Below are 20,999 nucleotides of genomic sequence, written 5' to 3' on the forward strand. Positions count from 1 at the left end.
TGATGGAGACAAAATGAACCTATAATGAAATCATGCCATCATACTTCACAATGTACAAAACATGAAGTCTCTTCTGGGGTGATCAATACCAAACCTTTTTTCAGTTCATTCTGTGGACACCATAGAGACGATAGCATTTTGAAATCGAAGAAGAATTGAGCAACATGCTGGAAAAAATATTTTAAAACAACAAAGATATAAAATCGACCTAGCGACCTAGTCTATCCAACATTTCTACAATCAAATCACTTTCAGGGACAAAATTTTAGAAGATTACTTGTGACAATAGTTATCAAACAACAATTTAAACAGGAACTTCCCGTATAAAAGCCAGCTTATCGTAAATCCATGCAAATGTAAAAAAGCCACGCTACTGATCAGACGTGCCTTGTTTGGTCCCAGAATCCCATGATTTTGTCATGTGTCAGGCGTTCATTGTGATTGAATCTTGCATATGATGTCTGTGAATATATAGCGACTAAACTTGAGTCGAAAACAAACTGAAAAAAATGTTCCGTCTCTTGTCGCAGAACGCATGTGTTTCAAAATGTGTTCCCTGTAGGACCATTTGACCCCTCTTTGCATATGTCACGTAAGTGCCCATTACGATTATTCCAATTTATCATACGGTCAGAGCGATGCTTTGAGAATTCAAAAACTCCCGCCCAGTGTATGTAAATGGCTGTGTCATCAGTAATCCCCCTATTGTGCGCCCACGGTCCTGGAAGTTCCTGTTAATGAACTTATATGAAGCATCACAGAGTGTGTATAATTTCTGATTTCCTCCTCATATTAACTTTGAAAAGGTTGGAAATTGAGCAAGTGTTTGCACCAGTATTCGCAACTTTTCAATTAATTTTGTGTCAAAAATATGGCAATACATTCTTTCATCCTGTGAAACTTAATGGTGGAGAAGAAATTAGGCCTTGCAGAAGGATACGTTTTATTTTGTTTTCAATCCAGGGTAGTTTAACTCAACAATATACTCTATGGATGAATCACAAAATACAATTCAAATTTAAAATTCTTGCTGTCAATAGAAAATTTTGCAAACACATAAAGGAAAGACTACAAACATTGTGAGAAGATATTAGACATCATTGTACAGAATAGCTTAAATGTAATTGGTCAGACGTGATCACATGACAATGACATCACGTTGTGTGACTTCTGCTCACGGACACATACAGTGTACATAAATGTAGCAGTATTAGTTTCATTCCAGCTTCACGCACACCAGCATATACTGGTATTGGTAGAAATGTCACTGTGATCAATAATGTCATAAATGTGATGTCTCTCTTTCTCTTTTTTGAAAGTGGAAGAAGAATAATGCAACTGGATGAAAGTACAAGATTTAACTATCTGTGGAATCATGTATGAAGTAAGTGAACAACATCGATACTTAGTTTTTATATAACATTTTCCTGTTATAGTCTTAGCATGTAACTGCTATTCAAATTGCTGTTCTATTATCACTAGAAAACAGAATTATCAGTATTATGGTAATATTATGATAATTTTTATAATATGACAGTATTCTGTAGCTTCAAAGCAAATATGCATTAAAGCTATATCACAAAATTTACTATCACTGGTATTGCAGATATTTTTAAAATACTTTTTTGTGAATCACAATTTGCTGCCATAGTCTATATCATGTCTTTCTTATCAGACTAGCTAATTTCATGTTGTCACTTTTCCATCAATTTAACTTTGAAGTGTTTAATATCAACCAGGACAGCAGGAGTCTAGGAACTTCATTCTGTGGCATTTAGAACAATATTCAAACCATTCCTCTGACAGAATGAAAGTGATTTTTCTAAAATGTACAATGAAATGTTGATGGTGGTGATTGCTAGGGCGTAGATGTCTGAAATTCTCCGTTTGATAAAATCTAGAGTATTCTATTCCAAATTAAACCCATGAACAAATATTTTGCAAAAACTTTTTAAATGCTGTCAGTAAAATTTCTGGATTGAATAGGTATATGATGTGCAAGATATCTGTATTTAAAACAGCAACAGATGTACGGTATTATTCCTCAAATCATGAAATGTTCTAACATAAATTGGTATTTGCAGTTTGTTTAAAAATAGTACACTCTGTATTATTCAATGGCTAAAAGGAAATGACAACATGAATTATTTCAACTTCAATATTCGTACAGTAACAGTAGTTTTTCAGCAGTATTGTGAAATGGGCATAAAGTTTAATTATCAATGTTTTATTTCACTTTAATAAATGGTTAAGCATGAATCGTCCATTGAAGCTATTTTTACACAACATTGATCAATTCTTAGGAAGTCTATCTTTTGTCGATGTGTACTTTGAAACAAAATGTCAACAAACAGGAATAATGATTTAGAATTATAACAGTGCCTTGATGTCATGAGATAGCTGATCAAAGTAACATAGTCAAACTTCACTTTAAATAGGTTTCCCTGCCTCTTTACCTGTCCATCCATTTCACAATCATGCAACGAAACACAATGATCCGATTATATTACAATTTTGAAGAAATGCCGAAGTGAGAATATATTTTATACAACGCTATACTAAAAGGTTGATATGGCTAAAAGTACAATTCCACTCGGGAAAATCATAATGGTACTTAAATTACAATCATTCTTTTGGGAATTGAGATCAGTTGAATTCCTGATCAATAATTTTCTCTTACAGTTCTGAAAAATGTCCAATATTAAAATGCCTAATCAAATTCAATTGATCTGTTTGATAAACAAATTGTGCCTCATTGTTGCTTTGGTTGACAAAATTCAACCGGAGGCTTAACACACAAAGGTATCTCCATGGCAACAGGGAAAATATAGTGATGACAGAATTTTGCAATATTCTCATTGATAGACTTTTCAAAGATCTTGTTATTTTTGGGGGAGCACAGCTGTTGAAACTCATACTTTTTGTTGTTGTGTGCAAATTGGGAAAAAATAAGCAGAAATTTTACAAGTTGTTGAAACAAGTTTGTTGGCTTGGATTTTGTCATAACCAGTTCTCCACATGCGGTTATGTTACTTTTTAATCCAATGCTCTTGTATCTTGTGGTTCACTTCAAAACAAAACATACCTAGTAACTATGTGAAATGAAGGCAATACATATAAAGTAGTGAAATTTTTAAAACTAACCCGTAACGAATTTTTGAATAACAAGTCATGGATTTTGTAAAAATCCATTGGGCAGAATTAAAGACGAAATGGATTATATACGACTGGATCAATCACAAATTTCAATCAAATCAACCGGTACTACAGGCTAAAAGTAATAGCTGCAAATCATCCTGTTACCACAGTCTCAATTTTGGTTAATTTATTAAAACAGAACTAGCCTGGAAGAATGGTGCTTTGATAGTCTGTGAACGTTGAGTACCAATAATATTTTATCAAGATTTATGTGGGTGGGCCTGCTACATGTACATTCAGTGGTTTTTTTAACCGGCAGATAGGTAAATGTCATCGGGACTTCAAAACCAATACAATCAGGGAATCTGCAAACATGCACCAGCTTAATCATTATACAGGCAAGCAGAAATTATTTTTCCACAGTTAGAATCATTTTGTCCAACCTTGATCTTTATTACATCATGCACGCTCCTTTGCATATTGATTTGTCATTCTGACACACCTTTGTAAGTTTTTACAAATTCATATTTTGTTTACATTTAATTTTTTGTTCAAGACAGTGATATTACAATTTTTAAGAATGATTCAAGTAGATTTACCCTGTCCAAAATAGTTTTTTTTATCCTCAAAGCAGGCAATATCCCCAGCATGCAGTTTGTCAACATAGGCAAGAAATGCTTAGAACTACTGTAAATTAGTTATCTTGTATTAATTGTTGACATATGAAATGTGAGTCCATACTAAAAAGTCACCACACTACCCAAGATCAGTAGGTAATACTACGCTATTATTATTATGAACCATCATTCTAGGAGACCATTTTTAAATTTTTATGGAAGACACCCTAGCTCAAGCAAAATTACCACCAGCAGAATGAGGCCCAGTATTCTACAGGTGTGCTGAACTCATTATGATAGTATACCTATGTTTGAATTCCAATGAACATACCAGTATCTGTATGCTACATCTGAAGCTCATGTAACAAGTTGCTGAAATCAACTTTTGATATTTTTTCAAACTTCGTTCCATGTGTCAATGAAACTCTAGTTCTGGACTCAAAAGCAAGTTGAACTTTCAACTTTATTGCGAAAAGCTACAGTGTCATCGCTGATCACCGATAACCTGGTGTGGTTGAGATAGACTTCAAATAATCAATGTATATTTGTTTGTACCATGGCCAAATCTGAAGTGTGTGACAAGTTAAAATTCTACAAAGTAATGTAGACTCAATATGAATGATATACTTGAGTCAAACACTGAAAATTTGTGTTGTGTCCACTGTTTCACATGTAGGCACATTCCAATCTTTATTGGATTAAATTTGAATTTATAGAGAAGTTACAAACAGAACCTTCAGATTTAACCCTTACTTACCCTGTAAATTCATATTTCACCATCAGGTAAGCTTGGTTAAAACAAGAGGAAAAACACGTTTCACTGAGAAGTATTGTAATATAAAATATTATATGCTCAAAGGCCCATGAACAACTACATATTGTAAATATGATTTTACCAACCAAACCCGCTATAACATACCAAGCAAAGTAGGTGAAAATACATATAGATTTGTCTCTATACTCTTTTTGCTGACTTGGCAGATTTGGAATGGATACTATCTGGCAGGATTAGGGTTAATCTTATCTGAGGAATGTAAATTCTATGTAGCTTAACACAGTCTAAAACCGTGAGACTTTAGTAGAAATCCATCATTTTTGTTGGTTTCTGAGACTAAGCAACATACCAGTATTCAGTAGGGGGGGTTACAGAAGAGATTGAAGTGTCTAGATCATTGAAATCCTGAGTCCAAAAATTAAGGAGATTTTAGTTGCACCATTTACTCTATCATTTGATCAGTACAAGATGTAAAACACACATGCAACTGAGATAGGAGGGAATTTAATTGCAATGGGGTCTTTGTAAAGCCACTTATATAAACACAACGCAGATATTAACAACTTTGATTAATGCAATATGTACAAATGTCATCCTGGGGTGGACGTACCTGAGTTGACTTGAACACTGTGCAGGAAGTGTCTTATTTTCTGCAAGGCTCGGGTAAGAACAACAACTGAAAGCAGCAGTTTCCAGTTAGCAATTAGTTCAGCAAATTTCCTGGTGTCATCCAGAATTAATGGAAAATTACATAAACAGTGTCATCTGCCACTTTTTTGAAAGGTAATTAGTCTGATCATCCATTATAATTTGAAGCATATGCATACACTGAAGAATACAATCACATGTGAACAGACTTTCAAAAACTGCTGATGTGTATATGATAGGGCCAATCAACTTTTTTTTGGTCACAATGAATACACTTTCCATCTTTACCTACAGAGACATGCAAAGTTAATGCTTTATCCATGTTCTATTGATTCTTCTCTGAATGTTTTCTGATAACATTAACTCAAAAATGTCAATGTACCATTGAATCAATCAGCCATTCTACAAGAATGTTTACCCTTCAAGGGGTAAATCGAATCAATCCACCAATCTGTCCTCATTTCTGTGCATGCTGATTGACATACCATAAGCAGTCCCAGCCTGCTTCAGTTACAATACCACTTGACCTGTTCACCCCCAATTCCCTGTAAACAGGTCCACAGTCATCATCGATACAATAGGTTTGGGTCAAACCATTATGGTGAAAGGGTGCTTCTAAGAGTGTACGAATTACAGAGAGTTGCCTGGTACTGTTGTGACAATACCTTAACATCTTTCACATTAAACCAGGGTAACGCCCTGTTGCTCGTTGACATAATTTTGTCAGTCTAAACTTCACTGCTGATTCATACAGAAAGGCATGTAAGACCTGCACTCATTGGTTGGAGTTGACTCTGAACTCAAAGGAAACACTGAATGTTTCCTATCAGGTAGCTTGTTTCATTCTTGGATTGATGTATTGAAGTTTACAATGACAACAGTCAACCACACGTGATAGTTCATTTTTAATATCATCCATACATGTATTTTGTTTGTGACATGCATGAACTTATATAGTGATCACAATAGTTGACCATAATATACAAGATGGGTTACACACAGAAACTTAACTGTTCTACTGGTGTTTGGGAAAGAAGAGGCGTCTTTTGTCAACCTCTGCACATATCATAACCACCAGTCTAAGTTTGTCACTCCTTTTTAAGGAGATTGGAACAATGTAGTGGATATTGATCATAGGTACTTATCAATTTTGATATAATCCCAAACATTATGACACTTGATGTAAAGCCTTCATCCCTATTTCCTTGTTTAGAGGTCCAACTTTACCACTGAATCAATAGCATTGGACTGAACCATTGTGGTGGCAAGGTTAAGCAAAGCATTACTGCACAAGTATGTACATATCAAGCTGGTATGATGAACTGATTGATTTTTACGTGGGGTCACAGACCTTTGATCAATGGTTGGTTTCCTAGTATTTGTCAATCGATTTCTCCCTGACAACCACAATGACAAATCACTGTATCTAACATGTGTCCCTGTCTCTCATGTAAACACTGCATGACAACAGAGATATAATGAATGGTCTTGTGACTGAATACAGCCTAAGTATTCCCATGGCAAAATGAAATTACATGTATATATTTCAAACTAATGAGATGGTCCAGTTTTTGTCATTCAGTTGTGGAAACTCTCATTCAGGACAATAGTTGTCAGGTTTCATGAAATGCCACATTCAAAAAAATTCAAAAAGAAAACATTTTCACCTGATCTTCATAATAATTGATTACGCTTATAATTATAATTACAAATATTATGGTGGAATCATTAAGGTTTATAATTTTCTTATTTATAAGTTATAAAAACAAACGAAAAACACAACAATTCAGCATTTAGACAAATCTTTTGCTCGGCAAATTTTCAACTACACTCCAGCTAAAAGACCGTTATCAGTGTATTTGTAATGTATGAGTGTCCTGTCTTCCAGAATTGTTCAGATGTGTTAAATCACTGCTGTGGGTGAAAATGTCTTCGAATATGTATTTCATTTAACTAGTTTGTTCATTACACAAAAGGGTAACAGCAACGACAATGTGAAAATCTTTTCATAGTAATTATGCAAATTTGATTTGATAGCAGTTGTTAGATTATGCCTTCCTTATTTGGTAAAAGATATGTCACTGAAATGTCAAAGTTGAAAGTTGATATGTCAAAGTTGAAACATGTCAGCTTAGAGATGATATTTTATCTTTTCTTGAACATAAATAGCTTTCACAGGGCCATCATGACTTCATTTCTTTTTTCCTTTTTTAGATACATGAATCAAAATTCAAAATGAAGCCAACACATCATAGTGTGGTCAAGTTCGCTTGGTTTTTTCTGCTGTTCAGCCATCTTATGCCGTATCTGTCTGCCCAATGTCCGCTGGAATGCACCTGTGACATGGCCTATGCAATGCGAGTGATCAACTGCAGTGATGCCGGGCTGGACAGAGTGCCAACATCTATGTTCCAACAAGTCCGACTCCTGGACCTTTCTCGAAACTACATCGTTGAAATCCTTGAAGACGACTTGGAGTATGAGGACCTACTAATTCTTGACTTCAGTGACAATAGACTCAATACTATCCATGAAGAAGCTTTGGAAGAAACTGAGGAACTGATAAGTGCAGATTTCAGAAATAATATGCTAACAGCGCTGCCGGGAAAGCTGTTTGAAGAGACCACAAAAATTGAAATGCTGGACTTCAGCGGTAATAAGCTTTATCTTCTCCCCAGGCGACTCTTTTCAGGATTATCTCAACTCAGAGTTTTAAATCTCAATGGAAACAGCATAATATCACTCGGAGATGGTCTTTTTAATTCACTGCGGTCACTGGAAGTTTTAGATGTTGGCGCTAATGATATTGAGTCCATCAGAGCAGTAACTTTCAATGGTTTATCAAGTCTGACAGAGTTGAAAATGCAACATAACAAGTTGTCTGAACTGCCAGCCGATACTTTTTTGGATCTCAACAGTCTGACCCAGCTTGATGTCAGCTTCAATGATATCGTAACCATTCATGATCAAGCATTTACAGGACTGAGTAGCTTGGAAGTCTTAAACCTAAATGGCAACCGCATATCCAATTTCAACAACTGTTTTGACGTGGTGAACAGCGTCACGCCTGGTCTTGAAAATCTCCAAGAGCTGCGGATAAACAGCAATGCCGTGCGCATACTGACAGACAATGTTTTTGAATTTTTAGAGACGGTGGCGCTTCTTGATTTAAGCGGAAACCAAATGACAGAGCTGCACAAGAACTCCTTCAACGGACTCACTTCATTGTTGAATCTGGACTTGAGTTACAACAGTCTACACCAACTGCCGTCGGGTCTCTTTGACGATCTCACAAATCTTAAATACTTTGAAATTGGAATAGACAACCTCATTACAATAACCAAAACTCTACAGGACGATGGAAACCAGTGGACACAAGTCTTAATCCGAATGGGCAAGTCTTTCAGAAATAGAAACTCGGGTGAAAGGTTAACATTTGCTGACAAAGTAGGAATTAAATATGTAGAGCTTTAAGCCTGACATTTGGTAAATGAGAAAAAAACATTTTGTTTGTATTTGAGGATAATTACCATGGTAACACACTTGTCTGAGCAGGTCACATAAGAGCTGATATGAGAAGATATGCTTACAGAAAATAATGACATGATTCAAGATTAATAGATGATGGCCAATATTAAGAACATAACAGCTTGTACAAAACGTGCAAAACTTCTGAGATGTTCAATAACAGGCTTAAAGTGCCACACCATTTAGAACCATTATAAGACAAAAGAATGCTATTTCTGAAGTCAACAGTCACTGACTTTTGACTTCAGAATTGCTAAGAATTTACACCATGTCAGCAACAGGATTGGATACTATTAATGTGACTCTCGTTAGAAATTTGGATCAAATATTTGAATAGTAACACCACAGTATGCTAATACATTTATTACTAGTTTGTCTTTTTGAACAACAAACATATCACTGACATGTGACCTATTTCACACCTGGTTCACAGGTGAACAGTAAAACTCGATGTTCTTTCTACCTCTGTGATGACTGCCTTTCTTTTGTCAGAACTGAGGCCAGGAAACTGGAAGCTGTTGAACTGACACTGAGGGCGCTCTTTCAGAGCTAATCCACCAGCATGGTAGAATATCTTTGAGTAGTAATTTGATGTTTTCAGAAAGAGTTGGATGTAAAGCGTGGATACATGATATTTACTTACTTCAAAAATTATTCACTCATAACTCTCTACACACATTAATCACCCTTTACAGCCAAAAGCCAAAATATAATCAACATATACCACAGTGTATGCAAGTTATATTCCTAAAGTTTTCAAAAAGACCACTTACCTTGTTCAGTGGTTGTCCCTGACTGATCAAGCAATGCCTGGAAGATCAATACCATGTGATTCAAATGCAAAGCATGCTGGTCCAGCAACTGGGTGGACTGTTTATCGAGGTGAGTTCCATATCCATCATAGAGAGGCATGCACACTCTGTCAATAGATTCCTTGATGCTCGCAACTTTATTCCAGGCCCAATCCAGGATAGTCCGCAAAGTACAGCCGGAAGAAAATCCTGAAAAGTGGAGTATATGCTTACGATTCCTGATCAGAGATCAGGAAAATTGTATATTTCTTGCATCTCGACACTGTGTGAGAAGAGCCTTCGGCTCAACAGTCTATCGAGTTTAAATAAAGTCTAATAATAATAATAATAATCAGTTTATCAGTTTCCTGGGATGGATAACAAATGTGTGCTTTATGGATAGACTTTAATCACTAACTTCTTGATTTCTGTAATTTTCATTGGAAATACAGTAATCATTCGGCTGCATGCTTTTTAAGTGTTTTCTGATTTCTGACATCCTAACTACAGTAAATATAGGGAAAACTTTAAATTAGCGACGTCTCAAATTAGTGAATTGACAGATTTAGCTAAATTTGCTAAAAGGGATGCTTGCCAAAAATATCACTGCAATGTCTGGTCTGAGCATTTTTGTCATTGTTTTTTCATGCTGATGATCATAAGGGCGAACTTCATGATAAAAAGGCACACTCTGACTACAGCTGTGTTCTATAGAAAACAGATGATGAAGATGCTATGCTAAAGCAGTACAAACAACTACATATGGATAAACAGGAATGCACAGGAATACACACAGTTTTATCTATATTTTTGCATACGGTTTCGTTTGTACTATGGTTACTTTGAATTCCAGGTCGAACCCATTGAAATAATAATTCTGACCTTACAGTGTGAAACCAACTTTCGTAAATATTATGAAATTAGGACCTGTCAACACTTTATAAAACTCTCACCTCCTTCACTCCACACAGTGATAGACACTATCAAAAAGTCTACCATATTGTTCTCCAATGCCACCGTCAGCAGTGCGTCACGTTGCAGTTGCTAGGGAAAACAGAACACAACTTTGAGTGATTTTTGATAACTTATCTGATTCTTGGCTTTAGTAGTAGATACAGGACAGAAATGATTACTGTTTGACTTCTGAAATATGTTGCATTCTTAAAAGAATCTGATCTTCCAACAACTTTCCACTTTATCTGCTTCTCAGGTTCAACACCTTTCAGCTGTGTATGATATTGGTGGATCAAAAAATTCAAAACAGGGGATAAAATGTTTGCATGGATCAAACGAAATTGATCTCTACAATTTTGCAAGCAAGACAATAGGGACTCTGTCAGAATGGTCATTTGTGATTCAGCCACTGAGTTTCAAATATTCTGATTGCTTCATTTTCCAATCGGACAGTGAGGTATATTTACTTCACGTCTCAAACACTCTGAATATTAAATGGTGGATTCCTCCCTTTCAAAGCCATTGTTTCTGCCATTTCTGTTGTGTTCAATGGGGAGTTTGGACCTACACACATTAGCCTGCAGGGTGGTGCGGATGTTGGAATTCAAATCAGGTAGTGGAATACTTACCACTGGAATGCCAGTTGCTAGATGATCCATGTTCCGTGGCAGAAGTCCTGCTATCCAACATAGGTTGAAGTATTCCTTAGGATCTTGCAGTATCTGGGGACCCACTTTACCAATATTGGCCAGGGCCTGAAATTTATGAGAAAATTGAATTATTATTTACAGAGATTTTCCTCTTAATTTTATCATTGGATGTAAAAATCTTGGGGATCCGTGGTAGTCTATTTGATTTTGAACACTTCTATTGAAACTGCCGATATTCATGTAAAGTTTCCAAAGAAAAATGTTGTTCCAAGATTGTGTATATATAGTTTCAAGAAGAGCTATATGAAAAGTCATAAATGGGAAACATTACTATACAACATTGAAAAAAATAAACTTTCACTTTGTACAACAGTACACAAACTTAGTCCTGGATGGAGATATTTCACATAAAAGGTTCATCTGATGCTAAAAGCACAATAATATTCATTTATACAAGTGTAAACAGTTACCGATATGTAAATGACATGTTTTGTCTCACAGTCTCATGCTGCTTTTATTCAACTTACCTGTCTTTGGGATCCTAGAAACTCTGCTCTAACTACCCCAGTCTCCATCACACAGCTGGCAGTGAAACTCAGGGCTGATGGGTAGAAGTGCTGCTCTGGGGCCGGGGTAATAGCAGACTTGAATTTGGCAACATTATGTGGTTTGACATAAACATCCTAAAATACATCAATAAATTTAAATAAGGATTAAGCTCTGAAAGGATCCTCTTATCTGTCATTTTTATTGTTCATTGGATAATTTGATTCAGTTGTCTAAAGTCATTACTTCATGGATCATGGCATGCCATCCAGACGAGACCTCAGAAGTGGCAAAACCACAAGATTATTGGAGAAGAGAGAAAACTTACAAGCAGTACATCAGGAGCGGCTGATTCCATGACACTCTCCAGAGAACAGAACGAAAAGTATGAACATATTTCATGGGCATCTCTGGATTGGCTATAAAAGACAAAATAGAATTTACCATGGTTACAAATACTTCAGCTGTGGTATAGAGAATTGAACAGGATAAGGTCAAAGACTATAATTTTCAGGTGTTTTATCTTTTCGACGGTATTGTGGTTGTTTATTGTATGTGTGAGTGAGGGTCAACATTACTTGGTCTGTTGGAACTGTGATGATTACAAGAAAAATTATCCTTGAAATCAAACTGAAATGAATTTGATTATCTTTTGAATATATATTAAGTGTTTCCCTAATGTTTGGAGACATCTGTGGATGGATTATCCTGAAATTCCCTGAAATAAGATCTTTCAATTTGACTGAAGGTTTTTAAAAATATTTTTGGTAGCAGGCCTGTGTTCCCCTTTCATACCAACTGAATAAAAGAGATGAATGCTGATCGCAGGTTTAAATACAGACTGTCCTTGACAATACCATGGCAACTTCTAATGCTTACATCATTTTCCCCTGATCCATTTCCTTTTGAATTAGCAGCAACATGTAACATCATTGATATAATAAAAGTGTTTTAATATTTAAGGTAGAATGCACCTCGGGGACAGATATTTGGATTCTTAAACGTTTACAACATTCTTTTGGCCTACAACTTGTGGGGACTCATTTAGAAACTTATGGAGTACATAAAGTTTTCATCGGCTCAGTTTTGCAAAAGTTGGGAGTTGTATTTTCTTTTATAGAGATAACACAGGGATGGCAGTCATTTTGGATTTCAAATATTGGTAAATATTGGGCAGTTTGTTTCTTTATTACCAAACTCTACATAATCTCTGATTTTCATTCTTGACTTTGAAAGAGAATGGTTGAAAGTTTGCCTGAGGAAAATTTGAGTTTAAGTTTTTTATTTTTAAGACACAAACTATGTTAAGCTTGTCAAGAATCCAACACTCTCCACACAACATTTACCTTATCAGACTATCAAGAAGTTATTGGTATTTATACAAATTCAAGTTTAAGCATTCTAATTGTAATTTCTTGTTTGCTTTTTAACTTTTCTAAATCACACTTAAGGTAATATGCGCCTCGAAAGTGAAAGACTTAAACTTTTGCTCAAACTTTCCTAAATGAAACTTTCAACCATTTTCTTACTAAATCAACAATAAAAATCAGGGGTCACCGTGCAAAGTTTGGAACTAGCGAAAACAATTACTCAACAATTTGCAATGTTTGAAATTCAAAATGGCCGCCATCCCTGTGTTAACTCTATGGGATAAAAATGAAATTTTGGATTTTCGAAAAACTAAGACGGTGAAAGTTCTTCTTTCTTCAAGAGCTTTAAAATGAGCCCCCATAAGTGGTAGATCAGAAAAGAATTGTAGATATTTGAGAGTCCGACTCTCTGTCCCCGAGGCGCGTTCTACCTTAAACAGAAAACTTGATTACCTGACTGCTTTCGGCATTTGAGCATGATACCACCGGTTAAGATCAAAAAGTGCCAAAAAACAACTGGTTGGTGATCCTTGTCCGCCAGAGGGCGCTTCCCAGGCAAAAAGCGTCAGGCTAAGGTCTTTTCTGTTTCCTGTTGCTGTGACAGGGAGTGAAAAACATGGTGAATAAAATTTACGCAAAAATATCTACCAAGGATGTTGAAGACAATGTCTTTAAGCTTTCACTTTCAAATAAAAAATTTGCTTTTCAAGCTTTCACTATTATATGAAAACATTTCTTTCCAACACAACAAGTTCAATGCCAGTCTGTCACTTGATTCAAAGCAAGGCTTGAAAAACAAACATTTCATCAAAGGGATATTGATGATTAAAACACATGCATGATGAGTAACATTCACTGCCTTTAGGGTTTTAAGTTCATTGTAATTAGCATATGCAAATTAACGCTAACAACACGCCACAGGTATGCCTCAAAAACCATGTATATGCTTGATTCTCAGGAACCTTTCAGATTTAAGTTTGGAAACATTTCAAAAAGATGTAAGCTATTTATTTTCTTCAAGGGCAAGTTCAAATCATAATTTTATCATTCAATTTTTGTGCTTTCATACTTTCCTTTTGGAGAGGGGGTTTAATGAGTAAAACACTGTAAGTTTTTGTTTGCCATAGTATAATTATCCACTTTACAAAGGCATGCAAGTATTTCTGACTCAGTAATGTTTGAATGGAAAAGATAACTTTCACGTAATCTTCTTGCAAAGGTGAAATTGGTGACCTATGACAACGTAAGGAATTTCAATCAAAAAAGTTTCAAAGCTGTACCACTTTAACCCCTTGAGCGCCAAAGTAAATTTTTGTCCCCTTTATAAATATACCCCAGTCAGTTTTTTCCAGAATTTTGCAAAAATTTTCATAAAAATCTGCAGTCAATGAAATGTGATGTCCATTTGGTCCAAAATTATCAAAAAGTTACGGAAAAATTCATAAAAATTGGTAAAATGTTGCACTAAAATTTTGGTGGGAAAAATTACAGCACTCAAAGAGTTAAAAAGCTTAAAAGTATAGGCTACATTAAGCCCATTATCACATTCTACTAAGTTCTGAAAAACCACATATTGAAATATGCACAATGACAGACCATTCTGAGTGACTTACCTCCATCCTCCATCAATGAATCTTCATGTTTCAGCATATCAGCTGTCAACTCATTCTCCAGAGTGTAACAGGAGAACATACGGCTTCCAACAGAGCTGCTGTCACTATCATTGAAGACATCGGCCGTAACGCTGTGTACGAATCGAGGTGTGCAGTCCTGTAGGCCCTGTAAAATGTTTATAGTGAAATACACTACATGATTCAACTAGGATTTATGTCTTTTACAAACTGCCATCTTTCGTCCCTCAACTTATGTGATCCTAATCTTTCAATTTAAACAAAACCAACAATTGTTTTGAATGACTAATTGCAATCTTTCATCCCTCAACTATGTGGCCCTAAGGTATTCAGTAACAACAAAATTTGTTTTCAATGACAAAGTTCTGTCCTACATCATCTAGGGGACTGAGAAAATGTAACGTTGTGGTGAAGAAAAATAATATTTCAAATTTCACTATTCAAAATTTTGAAGACAGATCCTGACAGTTTCTTGAAATAAATTTGAGACAGTCATCAATTAAATCAATGTGGGTTATCTAAACCAAGTCGTGTTGAACAAATGTATGACAGCTCTGCTTTCCTCTCAATATTTCTTTGTAAAACCATGCAAGTCTTCAGTATGTCTCCATGATGGGAGAATACCCAGTGTTTGGTGGAGCAAGTTTGGATGTGATGCAAACCTTGTACAGATGTCCATGTTGTTCATGGTTGTCCTTGGCATCAAATGAAAGTTGAAACAAGTACAATGTCACTGGTACTTCTTGACTACAAAAAAAAATGAATAAAGTTACAGCGTTACAAACTTTTTCAAATTATCTGACATAAAATTCAGAAAAAGAGATGGAAAACCCATTCTTTTGTGTGTTATTGGGATCACATGTTCATGGCTTGAAGACAGTGGTGATATTTCCACTGCCCTGCGTCATCGCTCTACTGGAAGGCAGTTGCGCAAGGGAACTATGGTGAATAACTGGAGATGCCTGTTCAGATTCATTGAATTGAATTTCACTGAACTGGAGCTTGCTGAAATTCAAATGAACTCTGAAATTTGTGAATATTGTGAAGAAGTGATAAACACATTTGTAGTCTTGGGCAGGCTTTGCCATGCTGCAGATACATGCAATATCTTTGCAAAGGTTAGAAAAAGTTCATCTTCCACAGCATGTAAAGCAAACAATTCCACTTGCATTTATCTTTGACAAAGTTGTGTGAACTTTATTTCGTGTGAAATCAAGGAAGGCAGTCGATGTGCTGTTAGCCACATATGTTGTGCCTTTATGTCTATTCAACTGAAATTTATGCAAAGAAGTTTTGTGAAAAACCTATGATTTCATATTCACAAATTGGTGGGCCTGGCAGACATTTTTCATTATGAATTGAGCATTTAATCAAATTTCCACAGTATACTGTACATTACAGATAGCTTGCATCGTCTCACATGAAATGTCAATTGTTCTCTGTTTTGACATAAAGGGATAAAAAAGCTCTTTCCAAAGAGTTAAATACAGTACAGTCCACGCAGAACCCGTCACTGGTGCGGGAACAATGCCCGCATAAAAAGTGCATTGTGCGCGCACGAAACGAGCATCATTGCCAGCAGTATGCGGGCAGATAAAGTGCACTGTGCCGGCACTGTGCGGGCACGATTCGCGCATCGTCACTGTGCGGGCATTGTTGCAATGTGAGGCACATTCACACCTTGACCTTGAATGTATGGCTGAGTTGAACGCTGTTGCATGTGAATGTAAGTTGTAAGTTGTAAGAGTTCATTCTTGTGGACAAAAATTGCAACAAGTGGACGTACAAGTGGCTACTGTAGTGCTGGGTTTGTCATCGGCTCAGCCGAACTTTGACCCATTGCTGATTGGGTGGGAGTTGCGACGTTTAGTGTCATTTAATAATACTAGAACGATTTTAGGCCGGGGGTAAAGTGAAAACTCTTTACGTACAACAATGCATGATCTGTTCCTGTGAAATTGTTTCTCTGACTTGGTGCGCTGTGAAGATCGAGTTCGATCGAAAATTATCGAATTTCTCAAATAAAGATGACATCACTGGTCGTGAGACGTGGTGTTGAAGAAACTGAGTGAGGCTGTGATGGTGACGATAGGTACATGTAAGTTGTTGCCATAACCGTAACGCATCGTAGAAGACAAGTCAACACAACAATAAAAATTCTTGATCTGTTTTCTATTTTTCAAAATGTGTACTTTATAACAGGAAGACGATTTATCATGGCAGAAGTGAATGCCTGTGAACTTGAATCACTCTAGTCTATACGAGCTCATATTCTTTTTTTCAATTGTCAAAAAAGACGATTTAGAACTAAAAATGCTGAACTTCTGTGACAGTTTCACGGCTTTCTTCCTCTTTTTCATGCCTAATCGTAATCGTGACACTCATTTTCGGTTCACATTATCATGTTTATTATGCCATGCAATTAAATGCAAGGAAATCAGAAATAACGTTTCGTGTGCTTACTCCCCTGTAGCGCGTCATACTTTCTCGATACAGTAATCACGGTCCCTCTATCACAATGATATTACTGGTATGTACATGCAGGTGAGGTTGTTTAGTGTGACGCCTGGAAAGACCAAAATTCTACAAGACGTATACTCTTATATGGTTTGGTTTTTTCCCTTCGATGTACGGAACGATTGAACTGAGAAGCACAAAAATCGCGATTTAGGTTCTGCTTCGTAAACCTGTCCTCGTAAATTTCAATGATTTCACAAGCCGAACGTCTCTATCAGCATATTTCTAGCCAACTATCACAATTAGTGGCACAAATAAAATGAATAATGTGAGTGGAGTAAACTGACCATGTTCGTAAGTAATAACTTGAATTTTCTCCACAGACATGAAAACAAAATATTCGTTTTGGGCGACAGCGCTCGACTTGTTTTCTTGCCGATCATGCCGATGTTTACAGAGGGTGAAAGGTTGCGCGACAGTACACGTTGGTCGAACCATTATCTAAGTTGCGGTAGGAAAATCTCCATGAAGTTTTGATACGTTCCTCGGATATTCCGTACGAAAAATATTACTGTAGTCGATGTTGAGAAAGTCATGATCATCATACTGCCAACGCAATCATACAAACTACGGTGACGCCGCGTAATTTTTCATCGCCACCGGTGCTTCACGATAAAGTCCAACATTAAAATTGTTTCCCTGGTCATTACGACCATCTGAAAAAAAAACTACCGAAAAAATACGGCTTCTGCTTATATTTTACATATGAGCTAATACCCGATAAGGTCCAATATTCAAATTGTTCCCACTCCGAATGAAATCGGGGCCAAAAATCTTGAAAAAATATCACGTCTTTTTTGTGATAATGTCAGACAATACCATGCCAAAAAAGTCCGATATTCAAAAACTGTTCCAACCCAAACTTTTTAGTGACGAAAACTAAAACACTGTGCCAGTTTCTGATTGTATTTTCCGTTCGAGTCGACACCTGACGAACCGAATTTCAAAAGTTTCCCGCCCCCAACTATTTGCTGCAGAAAAATACGTCTTTTCATGTCGTGTTTTACGTTGATCGAATCAAACTCTGTAAAATACGCGCGGTGCAGTGTGTTCTAAATCGTACTCCGAACGTATTAGTATATCGCAGTGAAGTCTATTACGTCACCACAGGTCTTCAGTGTCGTTTTATTTTGTGACAGTCGCGTCGTTCGGGCGACGACATTCCCTCCACATCGAATAAGGGTGAACCATTTGATTTCTGGGGGGGGGGGAGAGGAGGAAATGGGTGGGGCAACAAATTCTTTTTTCCCATGACTGTGACAGCAAATTTTTTTTTCTATTGTCAGTCCTGCATCAAATTATTTTTCTGTATGCAGTGGCAAAGCAAATTTTTTTTCTCGCTTGCCAATTTTCAATACAATATGCTATACATACACGTTATTGGTTCACAACCAGATGTTTTAATAACTTGTTGTGGTCATGGTTCTGCTATTAAACTTTTATCTACAACAAATAACTAGTAAAAAATCAGACTGACAAACTTGACCAGCTGTACTCAAGCTGTGTAGCAGACGTGGAAAAACTCAACAAGAAATCTGCGTCATACCAAGAAAGTATGGTTTTCTACCACTCTCTACAAGCCAAGGTCAAGGCAGTTGTGCAAATGGTAAATGAGAAAATGGCCACCATATCAGCTGTGCATGAGAAATACAAAGAACTGTACGGAGCTAGCCAGCAGGCAGCAGCCAATAAAAGGAGAGCTGCTAGCGAAAAAAGAAAGAAGAAGAAAAGAGCTGCGATATCAGCATCACTCAAAAGTGCCGAAGAGAGATGGCAAAGGACATCCACTCAACTGACATTGTCACTTTATTCAACAGACAAGAAAGGGGAGACAAAGGTAGTCATATCAGCAGATTATTTTGAGTGATGACTTTGTTTATGTTGGAGTAATATAAAAATGCATATAAAAATCACCAATATTAACGCTTTTGTCCCTTTCCAAAGTGAGAAACCTTTTAATCAAACACAAAACTACTGCAGACAATTTTTAATAAAAATAACAATTTTCCTTTCTTACAGGTGCTCAGCAGGTACCTGCATGTACCGAACCAAAAAGATATGGGATCTGCCTACTGTCATCCATGAAGCCACTGCCATAGTCTCCAGTAGAGTAATAGTAGCCTGGTTAAACAGACGGCTGATCTGTTCCATCCACTGAACAGATCAGCCGTCTGGTTAAACCAGGCTGATAGTGACTAGTATAGAAGTGTAGTGATCATACAGTTGTGAAAGTCAGTACTATAGCTGTGTTTTATATAAATCAGTACTGTCAACTTCTCAGGAAAGAAGTCATGTTTTACAAAAGTGTTTTGTATTTCATTATTTGTTATTGTATTTTCATTGCAAGGAAAGACATATATTTGAGAATAATATATTGCTTTTAAAAGTAGTTCATTGAATCGTGTCGTTTGTTTTAAATTTTCAGTAGATACAGATCACAGCAAGTCCAATGGTTCCCCTTTTAATACTGACTGTGTTAATGCTTTATTGCAACATATTTAAAACACTGTCATCACAATGAAACATTGAACATTGTGTAGTATTGAAGTTTATTTATATGCCAGATTTTTTACATCAGGATTCCCTCTAAAATATTGAAAATATTAGTGCCGCCGTAGGCGGCCGCCCTTCGGCGTTTTTTTTTTAAATTAGTCCCAAACTTTGGTGATTTTAGCACATGGCGACAAATTTTTTTTTCTCTCCTGTCTGTTGGAACAATTTTTTTTCTCAAGCCATTGTTGGATCAAATTTTTTTTTCCTGTCCTTCACCTGCCGACAATTTTTTTTCCCCAGATCCTCCATCCCCCCCCCCCCAGAAATCAAATGGTTCTCCCCTAAGTATACATTGAGGTACCAGAAGAACGAACTTTCCTGGTTACATTGTGAACAAAAGCTTGGGGCCGAAACGGGAAGAGTTGCCCGGGAAACACGTCAAATTTGCTACACTGTCGTCCAGATGACCTTGAAGACTTGACGTGGGTTGCAATCGCCACCCAGAGCAGACATTGTCCTCGGCCTATTCAATAACGTCTACGCACTAATCAGCATGATCAGGCGATGGGTCACAAAGGTCATCAAAGTATGCAACAATTTACAGTAAAGATTCGCGTCGGCATGATTGTTTAAATAATTGCGATCACATTGCTGATGTATACTGTCACGGAGGGAAATTACGGCCGTGATGGTAGGATGAACAGAAAAGCCGGTACAGAGTGTTGCATTTGAACATTAGCTACGAAATCCTACTTTATTCACAAAATCTAAGGGTTTATATACATGTGTGGTGTGTAAAAGTCACATTTACATATATTAAAATTCATAAGTCTTTAAGTCTTGGTCAGGTGTGATGTCAGGGTGGTCTTTCGATACACAATTACAAGGTGTAAAACGTGAATTGCATGAGGTTTGGAAGGTGTTGGTAAATTAACTAGTTGTATATCAGATAATCACTGGTAGTGTTGAAAAATAAACTAAATGTATATATCAATCAAACTAACATCTTTTCATTTCCCGACATTCTCCGGGCGGCGCAAAAGTCATAAGGACGGGTGTGATCGCTTTGCATGTTGAGAGTTTCTTTTGTTCACTTTTACTAAGTCACGATATACTACAACTACAATAAAATTATTCTCTTTTGTGTATCGATTTTTCTGTAATTTTAAGTGTCCACGAAATTGAAAAGTACTCTTTTTCGTTTTTGATCATGCATTGTTCATAGCAGTTAGTTCTCTGTACTGTCCTGAATTTTCAATCTCGCGATTGCAGCGGCTGTTCTCCGGGGGCGCGTCTGTGTTTGCTGTTCAGCTGCAGTAGCAGTTTCTTCAACGGCATTGT

The 20,999-nt window shown here is 36.5% G+C and overlaps 2 protein-coding genes across 2 annotated transcripts in view; one reads left to right on the forward strand and one right to left on the reverse strand.

Moving 5' to 3' along the window:
- Positions 1-20,999, reverse strand: part of LOC139137567 (protein ELYS-like) — a 71,513-nt gene that overhangs the window by 38,289 nt on the left and 12,225 nt on the right. The window contains exons 7-14 of the mRNA XM_070705736.1: positions 15,311-15,395; positions 14,631-14,796; positions 13,471-13,612; positions 11,976-12,066; positions 11,629-11,784; positions 11,081-11,206; positions 10,451-10,541; positions 9,480-9,707 (exon numbers count right to left, since the gene is read on the reverse strand). Of these exons, the coding sequence (XP_070561837.1) occupies positions 9,480-9,707; positions 10,451-10,541; positions 11,081-11,206; positions 11,629-11,784; positions 11,976-12,066; positions 13,471-13,612; positions 14,631-14,796; positions 15,311-15,395 (1,085 nt within the window). The remainder of the gene's footprint in view (positions 1-9,479; positions 9,708-10,450; positions 10,542-11,080; positions 11,207-11,628; positions 11,785-11,975; positions 12,067-13,470; positions 13,613-14,630; positions 14,797-15,310; positions 15,396-20,999) is intronic.
- On the forward strand, positions 1,225-9,168 carry LOC139137568 (leucine-rich repeat-containing protein 15-like). The gene is made up of 2 exons (XM_070705737.1): positions 1,225-1,384; positions 7,393-9,168. The coding sequence occupies exons 1-2, from the start codon at positions 1,343-1,345 to the stop codon at positions 8,650-8,652; spliced, it is 1,302 nt and encodes a 433-aa protein (XP_070561838.1). The 5' UTR covers positions 1,225-1,342; the 3' UTR covers positions 8,653-9,168.

This window comes from Ptychodera flava, chromosome 7, assembly GCF_041260155.1.
Source record: "Ptychodera flava strain L36383 chromosome 7, AS_Pfla_20210202, whole genome shotgun sequence".
NCBI lineage: Eukaryota > Metazoa > Hemichordata > Enteropneusta > Ptychoderidae > Ptychodera > Ptychodera flava.

Coding starts and splice junctions, on each gene's coding strand:
- LOC139137568 (XM_070705737.1), top strand. CDS start 1,343: ATGAAAGTACAAGATTTAACTATCTGTGGAATCATGTATGAA. Junction 1,385..7,392: donor TCTGTGGAATCATGTATGAA/GTAAGTGAACAA, acceptor TTCCTTTTTTAG/ATACATGAATCAAAATTCAA.